This window comes from Alexandromys fortis, unplaced genomic scaffold, assembly GCF_014885135.2.
Source record: "Alexandromys fortis isolate MF-2015 unplaced genomic scaffold, M_Fortis_MF-2015_v1.1 scaffold_28, whole genome shotgun sequence".
NCBI classification, from domain to species: domain Eukaryota; kingdom Metazoa; phylum Chordata; class Mammalia; order Rodentia; family Cricetidae; genus Alexandromys; species Alexandromys fortis.
In genome coordinates this window covers 13,268,709-13,281,760 of record NW_026067901.1, presented here as the reverse complement: position 1 = coordinate 13,281,760, position 13,052 = coordinate 13,268,709, and the positions used below count along the sequence as shown (strand labels likewise).

At 50.5% G+C, this 13,052-nt stretch overlaps 1 protein-coding gene across 2 annotated transcripts in view; it reads left to right on the top strand.

The window, feature by feature from the left end:
- Arhgap8 (Rho GTPase activating protein 8) overlaps positions 1-13,052 on the top strand; it is a 45,903-nt gene that overhangs the window by 16,196 nt on the left and 16,655 nt on the right. For both annotated transcript variants that reach the window (XM_050130019.1, XM_050130009.1), the window contains exons 3-5: positions 5,117-5,204; positions 5,888-6,019; positions 9,265-9,351. In XM_050130019.1, coding sequence (XP_049985976.1) covers positions 5,117-5,204; positions 5,888-6,019; positions 9,265-9,351 — 307 coding nt within the window. The remainder of the gene's footprint in view (positions 1-5,116; positions 5,205-5,887; positions 6,020-9,264; positions 9,352-13,052) is intronic.

The following is a 13,052-nucleotide window of genomic DNA, read 5'->3' as shown; positions in this document are numbered from 1 at the left end:
AATAGAGACACGTGTGCCCTTCATTCTGAGAACGGATATGGAGACAGCTCGAGGGGCAGTGGCTTCCCCCAGGAGAGGACAGCTAAGCCACGTCATAGCTCTGTTTGCATAGCTCTGGCCTCTATCCCATGGATTCCTATACATTGGAAGACAGTTGTGGATGCAATAAATTGAATTATTTCTCTCCACGGTCTGTGCAAACTATAAATGAATCCATTTCCCTCCACCAAGCTCTGTTTCCTAAGACTCTCCCGAATACAGAGAAACTAAGTAAGGTTATGGATCCAAGCGACAGGTAACGCTAGAAGTGCTAGAACCGAGTTTCAGACAGCAGACATTCACTCTCATGATTCTGGGGTTCAGAAATGAGAATCCAAGGTGTAGGTGGCCTGGTTACTCCTGGAGGCTCTGGGAAAATTCACCCCAGTGTCCCCAGCATCTGGGGTTCTGGCATTCCTTTGACCTCTTGACATTTGGCTCTCACTGCACTCCCCACCTCCTGTGGTCCATGGCTGTGTCCTTTCCTAGATCAGTGTCTCCTCTTTGTTCTAAATCCGGGATGGTCCTCTTTTGAACTTTAACCTAATTAAATCTGTGATGACCCTATTTGTAAACAAGGTCACATTTGAGACTCTAGGAAGTCATGAGTTGCTTTGGGAGGAAAGGAACAGTGTTCAACCCAAAGCTCCCTCCATAACTACTTTCCCTGAAGTCTACCCAGATGTCTACTCAAGGGCAGCACTGCCCAGTGTGATGGAAATGCCGTGACCACCCAATCCAAGATGGTTGCGTCTCACCAGGTGTCACTACTGGGTCTACAGCGTGTGTGGCCAATACCCAAGAGAACCAGATGCCCATGGCAGCCGGCAGCCTTTCACACACCATGATTCCACAAACACTGCCTATTGTTGCTGGATTTTCCTTCACTCTAGGCCCACATTGGGTGCCAAAATGTTGTTTTTTGTACTCTTTTTTTTTTTCCTGGCTCTTTGTTTTTTGGAGGGGTCCACCACTCAGCTCCCAAATAAATCGCTCACAGAGGCTTAATCTTAATTGTAAACACCTGGCCTTTGCTTGGCTTGTTTATAGTCAGCTTTTCTTAACTGTAAATTATCTCTGACTACCTTTTGCCTCTGGGCTTTTTCCTATTCTTACTTCTGTATAACTTAACTTTCACTCTTACTCCATGGTTGGCTGAGTAGCTGGGTATCTGGCCTCTGATGGCCTCCTCTCTGTGTTCTCTCTTGCTCCTCCCTCCTCAGTCTCTTTCTATTTATACCCTCTATCTGGCAGCCCCGCCTACCCTTTCTCCTGCCTTGCTATTGGCCAGTCAGCTCTTTACTAATTAGACCATCAGGTGTTTTAGACAGGCAAAGAATCACAACTTCACAGAGTTAAACAAATGCAGCACAGACAAAAGCTACGCATCTTTACATTGTTAAACAAATATTCCAGAGCATAAGCAAATGTAACACACCTTAAAATAATAAATCTACAACAGTCTGTCTTCTCTCTGTGTGCACGGGTGGTGTGTTCACAGATGTGGGCACACTGTGTGGGTCAAGGGGCAATAGCTTGATTAAAAGGACAGGTGAGTTTGGATGTTGGGGGAATCAGGAGGGGTGACATCCAGGGCTAGGACAGAAGGATGCCTTCTATGGAATGAAAGTCAGATGTGGTGGCCATGTCTGCAGTTCTAGTGTTTAGAGACTGAGGTCGGCAGGTCAGCGGTTCTGGAGAGAAGCAGCCCAACACTGCCAGGTTTCTTCTCTTTGGAATCTCTACTAGAGTAAAGCTGGTCTTTTTTGTTTGTTTTTTTTTTTTTTTTTTTTTTTTTTTTCAAGACAGTGACTCTCTATGTAGCTCTGGCTGTCTTGGAACTCACTCTGTAGATCAGGCTGGCTTTAGACTCAGAGATCCTCTTGCCTTTGCCTCCCAACTGCTGGGATTAAAGGGTTCACCACTACACTCAGCTAAGCTGGGTCCTTGACTGCACTGCAGAAAAGAATTTCAGGATGTAAATAAAAAAGAATAAAAAAAAAATAAAAATTTCAGAACAATTCAAGCCAGGCTGTGGTGGCATATGCCTTTAATCCTAGCACTCAGGAGGCAGAAGCAAGTGAATCTCTGTAAGTTCAAGGCCAGACTGGTCTACATAGTGAGTTCCAGGACAGCCAGGGCTGTTAACAGAGAAACCTTATGTTGAACCCCCCTCACCCAAAAAAAAAAAAAGAACAATTCAGAATTAATCAAGTTAGCAAGGTTTTGTTTGTCTTATGTTATGTGTGTGGGTGTTTTGTCTGCATGTATGTCTGTGCACCACATGCTTGCCTGGTGCTTTGGAGGCCAGAAGAGGGTGTCGGATCCTCCGGAACTGGAGTTATAGATGATTGTGAGCCATTATGTGGGTGCTGGGAATCGAGCCTGGGTCCCCTTCAGAAGCTGCCATCTCTCCAGCCCTCAAGGTAGCGAGTCTATTGAGCATGTAGGGAAAGGCTCTCAGGAAAGGGGCAGCACACACCCGAGTCCCTGATGCGTCTTTACAATGGTTGCCTGTATGTGTGCCACGTGCATGCGGGTGCCCACAGAAGCCAGAGGGCACAGGATCCTGGAACTGGAAACACGGGCAGTTTTGAGCTACCTGATTCATGTGCTGGAAACCAAGTCAGGGTCCTCTACAAGAGCAGTAAGCACTCCTACCTGCTGAACCATATCTCTAGTTTCAGCGGTTGTGTTTATGATTCTGTGCCTTTAGAAGCTACATTGTTCAAATAATGTCACACACAACGAGGCTGAAAGATGAGGCAAAGTTAAAGGAGCTGGGGAGATGAGGACTCAGACGGGAAAGGTCTTACCACACAAGCTGGAGCACCCGAGGTCATTCCCCCAGAGCCCCTGTAAAAAGCCTGGCAGAAGGACACGCCTCTGTAATTCCAGCACTGGGCAGGTGCAGACAATGATCCCCGGGCTCCCTGACCAGCTGCTCCTGTGGAATCAATGAGCTCCAGGCTTAGTGACACAGCCCGTCTCAAGAAACAAGGTGGAGACTGAGGAAGATGCCTGACATCAACACAGCCTCTACCTATACACACAGGAATATGTACCCGCCCTACAACACGCACGCGCGCACACACACACACACACACAAGAATATGTATACACTCTACAACACACACACACACACACACACACAGAAGAATATGTACACTCTACAACACACACAGGAATATGTATATACTCTACAACACACACATACCCAGGAATATTTATATACTCTTCAACACACACAAGACTGTGTGCACATTCTACAACACACACAAAAATATGGGAAGCTTAACTATTGAAGTTTTAAAATGTAAAATTTTAGGGCCTGGAAAGATGACTCACTCAGTGGCTAAGAGCACTGTCTACTCCTGCAGAGGTCGGGAGTTTGATTCTCAGCACACACATGGCAGCTCACAACCAATTGTAACTCCATTTCCAGGGGATCGGATGCCCTCTTCTGGCCTGCGTGACACATGACATACAGACATACATGCAGACAAACACCTGTACACTCTACAACATAACATAAACTAATTTAGTTGGTTTTAATAACCTTGTTACCTTATTTCTTTTCATTTCTTTTGTGAATGTCGTAGTGAGGTGGATTTATGGATTGCATGGCTTAAGTTTAGGGATGAGAGAGGAGTGCTGACTCAGCAAAACTCAAGGCCACAGCATTTCTTTCCTAAACAAGCGCAGCCCATTGGCTTCAGGTCTGTGTTTTAAGAAGCCTTTAGAAAACACATCTTTGCACGATCAGCCCTTTTGTCTGTGTTGAGCCAAGAGTCATCAAGAAGGACTCCAGGCAGATTCCAGGCAGAGGTCGTCTGTCCCTTCCTCTGTCTCCTTTACTTTTTCTTTTTATCCTGACTCAGGAGGATCTCCCATTCCAGGCCAACCTGGGCTACATATTCTGGCCTCGTTTCAAGGGGAGGGTGGGTACTGTTGAGATGGCTCAGTGGGGCAAGGTGCCTAGCATCAAGGCTGAGTTTGTGGGTCCCACATTCGTGGAAGGAAAGAACCAATTGTCGCATGTTGTCCTCAGCACACGTCCCAATTGTGCTCACCTGTGCCCTGTGTTTACCTGTAACACAGTGTGCAGGCCAGAGCTGGCTCAGCCCCTCATTTTCTTCCTATGTCTCTAAGGCAGAGTTGTGGATAAAGCCCCGAGGATCCAGCGGGCAGGGGCTGTGGCTCCAGGCTGCTGTTCCCCAGTATAACATGTTGCTAGTCCCGATCCTGCCTTCCACTGTACACTCCGGGTTCCATATAGAGAGAAGGAAGGTCCAGCCATGGCCTAAGGAGTAGCAGATGCAACATTTGGGACCCCAGCAGCTACCTGTCCTCTGGAGAGAGGCTGTGTGATCACCAAGTGCTACCGTGTGCCTGGGCTCAGGGACTGGCCTTCAAGTCCACTTGAGAGTCATCTGAAAAGGCTCCTGTCACCAAGGTACCATGGCTGCCACCAGCACCATTCATATGCTAGGACCAACTTTTTCCTCCCTAGCCAACAGAGCTGTGTGTACTCTCTCTCTAAAGCTGAAGACTGTTCCCTGTCCTGGGTACAAGGAGGCTGGAGCTCTAGATTCAGTGGCCGTTGCCAGTCCTCAGGATGCCTTTGTCCTTGAGGCCTCGTGGCTGTCTTGTGTATTGAGAACTGGTCACAACACAAGGTGACTTGACCTCCACAATGCAAGAAATAGCAAGCATGGTCCCCTGTACTGATGTGTGGTCCTGTCCTGTCCAGAGGCAACTGCTCCCTGTACTCTCTGGCCTTGTCCAAGACTCAGAGTCCTAGGAAAACACTGAGGGGCACAGTGAGGAGTCAGCTAGGTTGGAGTACTTGAAGTCAAATGACGCTAAAGTTAAACCCACGGGCTGCCAGCTGATGGGACCTGGCACTGATGAGGTAACCTGGCAACCCCAGTGCTCCATCTGATAAATGGAGTGATGGACAGTCGGAAGGTTTTCTCAGAAAATGGGCACATCACATACCTCCCTTGGATATCAGCTGCCAAGCCCCAGCCTCATGCATCCTAACTCCTAGTCACACCTCTCTCCATCCCTCCAGGGGATGATCGCCAGGGGAGGCGCATCTTCACGTTCAGTTGCTGCCGCTTGCCACCCTCGCACCAGCTCAACCACCAGCGCCTGCTGGAGTAAGTGTTCCCCTACTCTCTGCCTCATGCAGCAGCCTCCCAGTGTGGCCATCTTGGTCTCAATTCCCTGTGTGGATTTGGAAACACGCTAAGCTCAGGGTCTTCTGAATCCATTCCAGAGCCATCTGGGGAGATTCCCCCCACCACAACTACCATGGCTTCACCAGCAGCGGTAGAATGGTGGACGTTGGCTTGATTCCAACTCTTAGCCAACTGAGCTGTGGGCACTGACCTTCTGGGTTCATGGAGGTTGTCTCTCCAAGGACCTTTACTAGGGACCCATGTAGGGGCTTAGGCCTGAATTTGCATCTCTATGAGTTTTCCTAAAAGCCATCCTGGCAGGTCCAACATCCACCCTTCTCTTAACACCCCAGATTCATCCACAAGTACCTTTCTTCCAAACATGGGGCAGTCACAGTTTCTGAGGCTTTCCTGTGGATTTCTTTGGGGTGATGTCTTGTCTCCTTGCTGTATGACTTTGGGTCAGTGAGATCATGCCTCTGAACCTCAAGTGTCACCTAAGGAACAAGGACATAGAGTCTCCACATGGTTCTTGATATGACCTGAGCATGGCCTGCTCCTGGCACCTGCTGACTGACCGTGGCTTCTGTTTCATGGACGTCAGTAACTCAGTGTAGAGCGAGTGACTGTCCTAAAGGAACCCTGTATCTTGTGCCCCTCAGGTATCTGAAGTACACGCTGGACCAGCATGTGGAGAATGACTATACTATTGTCTACTTTCACTACGGCCTCAGCAGCCAGAACAAACCATCCCTGGGCTGGCTCCAGAATGCCTACAAGGAGTTTGACCGCAAGTGCGTACAAGGCACCTTTGAGGGGGAAGGGGGCACAGAGCGGGCTGCACGCGAGACTGAATGGTGGAAGGGTCATGGGCTCTGCAGTGGGCCAGATAGATGCTGGTGTCTCATTTAGTCATGGAGAGAGTCCATCTGGGAGAAGGCTACAGAATCGCAATACTTCTGGCCTGTTGCTGGAGGCAGAAGTGTATAATGTAGCTGGGAGGTTGGCATCTGAGCCAACGGTGGTGATTTATGTTTGTTTTTTGAAACAGCTTCTCACTGGATAGCCCCGCCGCCTGGAATGCTCTATGTAGACTAAATCTCTGTGTCCCAAGTGCTGGAATTAAAGGAATGTGCCACCATGCCTAGCAGGCCAGTGGTTTTGGAGTGGTGACGTCTGCAATAGAGGCTGGGGGCCACCCAATGTCCAGTGTGAACAGACATCACACTCACGCTGAAGGGCAAGAGAGAGTATAACTGTGCACCAGCAGGGACGAAGTCCTTGCCGACTGCCTGTTTCCTGCTCTTTTAACCTGGGTCAGTAGCGCCAAACAGGGGTGGATGGAAGACATGGCTGTGGACTGGGGAACTGAACTCTAGTGTTTTCTATCCCACTCTCAGCTGGATATGGCGGGGCATGCTTGTAATCCCAGCCCTCTAGAGGTGGTGGCAGGAGGACCAGAGTTCAAGGTCGTCCTGGGCTATGTGAGTTTGAGGCTGGGCTACATTTGACCGTGTTTCAAGAATAAGACCCAAACCAAACAAATCATCAAAGATTTTCCCACTCTCTAGGAAAAGGTAGTGGGGGCAGGGATAGGACTGTCTATGTTGGCTTCATAGAGACAAAACAAGGAGCACCAAAACTATCCAGCAAAGTGATTTGTGGAGGGTAGCAAGCCCTCTGTCCTGCAACTGCAACTCCAGCTCTGATTTGCGCTGGTAGAGACTCTGTTATACCCTAGAGGAATCCCACCTGTTTCCCCTCTTAGGCATCACCCTCAGGCCAGGCCACACCTGCTACCTGTCCTTTCCTTAGACAACCTGATTCCTGGGCCGCTTGTCCTGTTCAAGACTTCTAGTAAGCTCAGCTGCCTCCTTAGTGGGTGTGGGGTAGCTCCAGGCTCCCCTGCCTAGCAGCCATAGGTTTTGAGACAGGATCCAAGAGAGGCTCTTGGCTGATCCCCTGAGGCCAAGCGGCTGTAGCACCAAATCTTTGTGCTGCCTGTACTCAGCGTCTCAGCGCTGAGGGGCTGGGTGGGGATGCAGCATAGGTCTGCACTGACGTGTAGGGTGTGCCCCTCCTCTCCTCTTGCTTACATCAACAGGACACGCGACTTATGTCATTTAGCGGGGTACATGTAAGAAAAAAGTCAGTGAAAGGAAAATGACAGAACAGACTCACTTGGACCTCGAAATGACAAGAGCAGATTTGCTGGTCTAAGAGGCCGGCGTCCTCAGGCCTGTGGCTTAGTCTAGGGTACAGGAGACTGCACTATAAAGAATCTGAGAATCACTTGTTTTTTGTTTTGTTTTGTTTTGAGACAGGGTTTCTCGAAAATCAGTTTTTGTAGAGAGTCAGGGGGTGGGGGCTGACTTTTCAAGTCCCAGAAATTGCGAGTATTGTTTTTTTTCCCTGATAAGCTGTTTCTCGAAACTGTGAGGTAGATCAGTTGGATTGCCTGTTTTTGTGACCTTCTGACCCTCCCGGTTGCAGGGAAAGATGAGTGAAGTGACCTGTTTCTGTGACCTCTGAGCTCCAGGGCACATAGAGGGGGTGAAGCACATTCTGGAATTCTACTACAGCAGATTTCTTGAAGCCTGTCTTATGACCGCAGTTTGGAGTGGGGACTTCCTTTTAGGATTTATTGCTCACGCGACGCCGATTTGCCTTCACTGTTGCGCCTCAGCCTGGCTAAGGGTCCCAACTCACCCTTCAGTCTTTCCAGGCTTCCTTTCACCTCAGCCCTGAAACCTGGCATTCCTCCCAGGATGCCGCCTCCTTTCTGAGGTCTGTGTTTTTAGAGGCCCTGTTGCCTTTGCTCCTTTGGGTTGTCACATTGCTGGTCAGCCTCATGAGTTGACAGTGTGGGTTCACAGGAGCCCTGCACCCTCTCCTCTGCACTCTCTCTCCAGCTCCCATCTTACATCTCCCTGGTCCAGCCTCTCCTCTTCCAGCCTGGCTCCCTCACCTCCAGATGTCCTTACCCACTCTGTTCTGGTATCCCATACCAGGCCACTTCAGCCCTCCGCTTAGATACTTTCTTTGTCTGAACTTTGATCCCTGCTCCAAATGACCTAAGTCACACTCAGCCCCAACCTCTCAGCCAGTCCCGGCTTCCTGCGGTGGACTGTTGCAGTTTAACAACCCCTCATAATGATCTCTGGAGTAAATCCTCCCCCGCCCACCATGACCTTATGCACACTACCCACAAGATGTCACTGTTGGCGAGCCCTGTGGGCAGGTTTAATTCTGAACGCTGCAACCAGGTCATCCTTGGTTAAGACTATGCTCCATGCCCTCCACCCAGCATCTGCGAGAGCATTCATGGCCACGGGCTCTACTCCACACACATCACCTCATACACAGGCAGGGTTAACTATGCAGTGGATGGGCCCGGGCCAAGGGATCAGTGTTCTGAATTTAAATACCTTCTATGGTGTGTGTGTGTGTGTGTGAGTGCACATGTGTGTGTGTGTGCATGTGTGCAAGCCAGAGGTTAACCTCAGCCGGTCATTCTTTCTTAGGCACCATCCACTCTGGTTGTTGAGATGGGGTCCCTCATTGTCTTAGAACTTTCCTTGTAGCTGGGCTGGCTGCTAGGATCCTCCTGCCTCTGCCTCCTTAGCACTGAGATTACGAGCACCTGCCACCACCTGCCCAACATTTCTTATATGGGTTCTGGGGTTCCCAGGCACTTGACCAACTGAACCAACCATCTCTCCAGTCCCTTCCTCTTCCGGTCTCTGATTTTGTTTTGTTTTTGAGAGAGCCTCACTATGTAGCCCTGGATGGCCTGGAACTCTCTACACAGACCAAGCTGGCCTCAAACTCACAGAGCCCCACCTGCCTCTGCCTCTCAAGTGCTGGAATTAGAGGCATGCACCCCCTCCCCACAGTTCTTTCTGGGTTTTAATCCACATCCTTTAGCTGAGCCTGTTGAGGAATGGAGTTTTTGAGGTTTGGGCCTGCTGTGCAGGTACTCAGTGTGGAACATGCTGGAGTTGGGGGCACTGACATCACCTCACCTTTTCCTCCTCAGGTACAAGAAGAACCTGAAGGCGCTCTATGTTGTGCACCCCACCAACTTCATCAAAGCCTTGTGGAACATCTTCAAGCCCCTCATCAGGTGAGCTTGCGCCTGGTAGACTCTCAGGCCACCATCTCTGAGGCACACCTCTAAGGAGGGCTCCATGTAGGTCTGTCTCTGAGGCATACATGGGTTCTCCTGGGGTCACATGACCACCCAGGTCATGCACTGGGACTCAGGTTGTGGACAGGAACACTGGCCCATGACATTGATGTCACACTTAATGATGACATTAAATATCCCATGACCCGAATGTCCATATTTTGCATCTATATCTTGGTCCCCAAGATCACCATCAAGTTCACAAAGCCCAGGAAGGGCTCCAGTGTACCCAGCAGGGTAACTATGTAGATGCAGAGCCTGGGACACAGGCACAGGGCTTCCATCTTGTGTCTTTGGGACATGATCTGGGATAGCCTGTCCCCTGCAGCAGGAATCTTGGCTGTGTTCTGTGCCCAGATGTTTTCTTAGGGTTCTATGCCCAGATGTTTTTTTTAGGGTTGGTCCTGTAGGTGCGGACACTCCACAACTGCCCTCCGTGACTCTGTCTCCATTCACTCTGGGTATGACTGGCCTCAGCCACTCCCTCTGGGTACAGACAGACCACCCAGTGAGGTTCTGCCTCAACTGTCTGCTGGTATGAACTCTGTGTTTTGGCTCATGGCTATGTTCCAGGCTTCCTCTCTGGAGCAGGTGAAGGCACAGACTTTCCTGGAAGCTCAGGATGGGGGCCCCAAGCCCACGGGCTAGCTGCCTGTACCTAGGCAAACAGCCCAGAAATTTGGGAACTTCTGTTAGCTCTTTCCAGGATGTCTGGACTCTTTCTCCCTGGACAATGATTTCTCTGGGCAGTATTAGGAAGAGTTCCAGGGGATCATAAGACTTGGCTCTGCCAGGGCTCCATGGGCACCTTCTCCATTTAGCCGCAAGCATCAGGCACAAGCTGCACTCAGTCGCATGGTGAGTGGGTGAGCTTCATTCATGAGGGCTCAGTATTTGCATGGGGCAGGTTGGGACACTCAGGTGAGGTAGCACATCCAGAATGGAGGTGGCAGTGTCCTTCCTGGTCAGTCAGGAGGATTCAGGAGGGTTTTTAGAAGGAGCATTTTAGTGCAGGGAGGGCACACACATGAGGGATTGTCACCCTTTGCTGGACACAGCCCTCAAAATCCTTTGCTGCTTCCTCCTCTTCCATCATGTCCCCGTCACCTCCTTCCACCACTTCTCCCTACAGTGCTGCAGAGGCCTGTTACTAATAACGCACTTCACTCTCTCAAGCCCACGGCCACACAGGAGGTTCATGTTGTGCCTCATGTATAGGAGAGAGAGCAGGACAGAGACAGTCAGGCATCAGGCATTGCATCCACTCTCTATGTTCCCGTTTCTCCTCTGACTTCAGCATGGCAGCCCAACCCACCGACTACATGGAAATCTCTATTTCTCCTGCCCTCCCGTCTCCTATCTGCCTCCTTGAGGCCCAAGCTGTGTATCTCACTTTGCTGTGTCCTCGAGCCTCTGTCACCACACGCAGCCTTCAGGACACAGTTGGCATCAGTCTTTGCAGCCTGCAGACCCTTTTCCACTGGTCCATGTATGACCCTAGAGGTCTCTGCACTTGGGTCCCAGCATGTCAACTATGTCACGTTCCACGGTACAGGAGCTATGTAGATGAGATTAAGGCAAGGGATTTAAACAGAAGACAATGCGGGATGTTCCCCTGAGCTCCGGGTGTTCTCTGGGCTCCTTAATGGACAGCCTTTCCCAGCAGTGTCGGGAAAGAAGTTCAAAGATGCTGCACTGCTGGCTTTGAAGATAGAGACAGGCGTCCCCCAACAAGGGACACAGGCACCTCTAGGAACTGCAAGAATCAAGGGGCTGCAGCCTCGTCCCCTGCTGGACTTCCATACTGACTGGACCTGTTGGGGGTACACTGGAGCCATTTTAAGCTGCTTCATTTACGCTGGGTCCTTCATTTACGCTGCCTGTGGACCACCCACCTATATGTGAGGGCCCCAGGGCCCACTACTACATGCTATTGAACGTCTGCCTGCACTTATATGTGCGTGTGCACACACATGCTTATGTCATGCATTCTCACTCCCATGTGCATGCTCATTTGTGCACACACAAATGCGCACACCTATACACACACATACACACATACACATACACACATCATCATCATCACCAATGGCTCCAGGGTAGAGCTGCAGCACTTCCGGCCTCAAGCCTCATCCCTCACTTCCAGCTGCCCTGCAGCTCAGCCTTCCTCTCCACAGCCCTGGTATTCTACGGAAGGTGGTATGCACCACACCCTGCCTGATTTTTTTCTAGAATGTTTTAAGCTATCCTTTTGGGGTTGAATCATCTATTCACCTTATGGAACACACCAAAACCATCTTACGTTGTCAGCCATGACTTCTCTACTTCGAAACAGGGGAGGTTAGTGCCTGAAGAGGTGACACAGCTTCCCCAGGTCACACAGCCAGTAAAGGACTCAGGACTGGGATCCAACAACAGAGGGAAGCCATAACACAGGAAGAGGGGTGGACCCTCACAGGCTCAGGCTAGATCCTGAGAGTCATCCTGACTCAGTCTCTCCTGGAAGCTGAAGTCTCTCATGGGAACCTGTCCCGTGCCTGTGCTGGGATTCCTGACCGAGCTGCCCAAGGCCCTTTCCCCAGTGTGGAAGGCCATATGGGTCGTGTCTACTTGCCCAGTGGGTGACTCCCTTGCAGGAGTCATTGGGCACCTGCACAGAGGAAGGTGGTGTGCGGCTCCTGAGTGGGCAGGAGTGGCATGGGAGGACCCCACAGTGCTGAAGCAGACATCACTGTCTGGACAATTCCACAAGATAGCCAAGCTCAGTGGCTCCTCTTGTCCACACAGCAAGCATTTACAACACTTCATACCCCAGAGGAACCTGCAGTGTCCTCGGAGCAGAGGCCAGGCTGTCCCTGAGTTGTTTGCTATTTGGATGCACAGGTCAGGACATCCCACAAGGCCTGCCCCAAGCCCCTCCCCAGGGTCCAGAGCCTTCTCTCTTCAACAGTACAGGGTCCCTGATAGCACCCTTGCAGTCTGGGAAACTAACTGCCTTGCTTGTGACTGAAATCTGACCTCCAGGACCAATCCACTCTTGACCACGAGAGGGAGCCAGTGCACAGGCCTTGGCCTCCCTTGGGGTGTGGGAACTGGTTTAAGCTAGAGTTGGCACAGGACCCAGAATTGTACTCTGCTCACAAGGGTGCACCATCTATCACGATCCCTGAGGTCTTGTTTTGTTTGGACAGTGGAAAGTTGGAGAACCTTTTATTAAAAAAATTTTTCTTTTATTTATTTCTTAAAACTACCTCTTCTCATTTCACATACCAATCCCAGTTCCCACTCCCCCTCCTCCTCCCATTTCCTCCACCTTCCCTCCCTACCCACCCCCATCCACTCCTCAGAGAGGGTAAGGCACATTGCTTTGGCCCTCCCTACTATATCTAGGCTGAGCAAGGTATCCATCCTCTGGGCACGCCTGTGAGGGATTATCTTATTAACTGATGTGGATAACCTGCCTCCTGTGGATGGGACCATTCCCTGGGCAGGGGATCCTGGGAGAGGAGGAACTGGGCAGTACCACGCGTGCATGTGTGCATTCTCTTCTGGCCCGGACATGCTGTGAGCGGCTGCTCCAGCTCCTGCTGCGTTGACTTTACTGCCACAATGGGCTGGACTTTGAGCTAACAGAAACC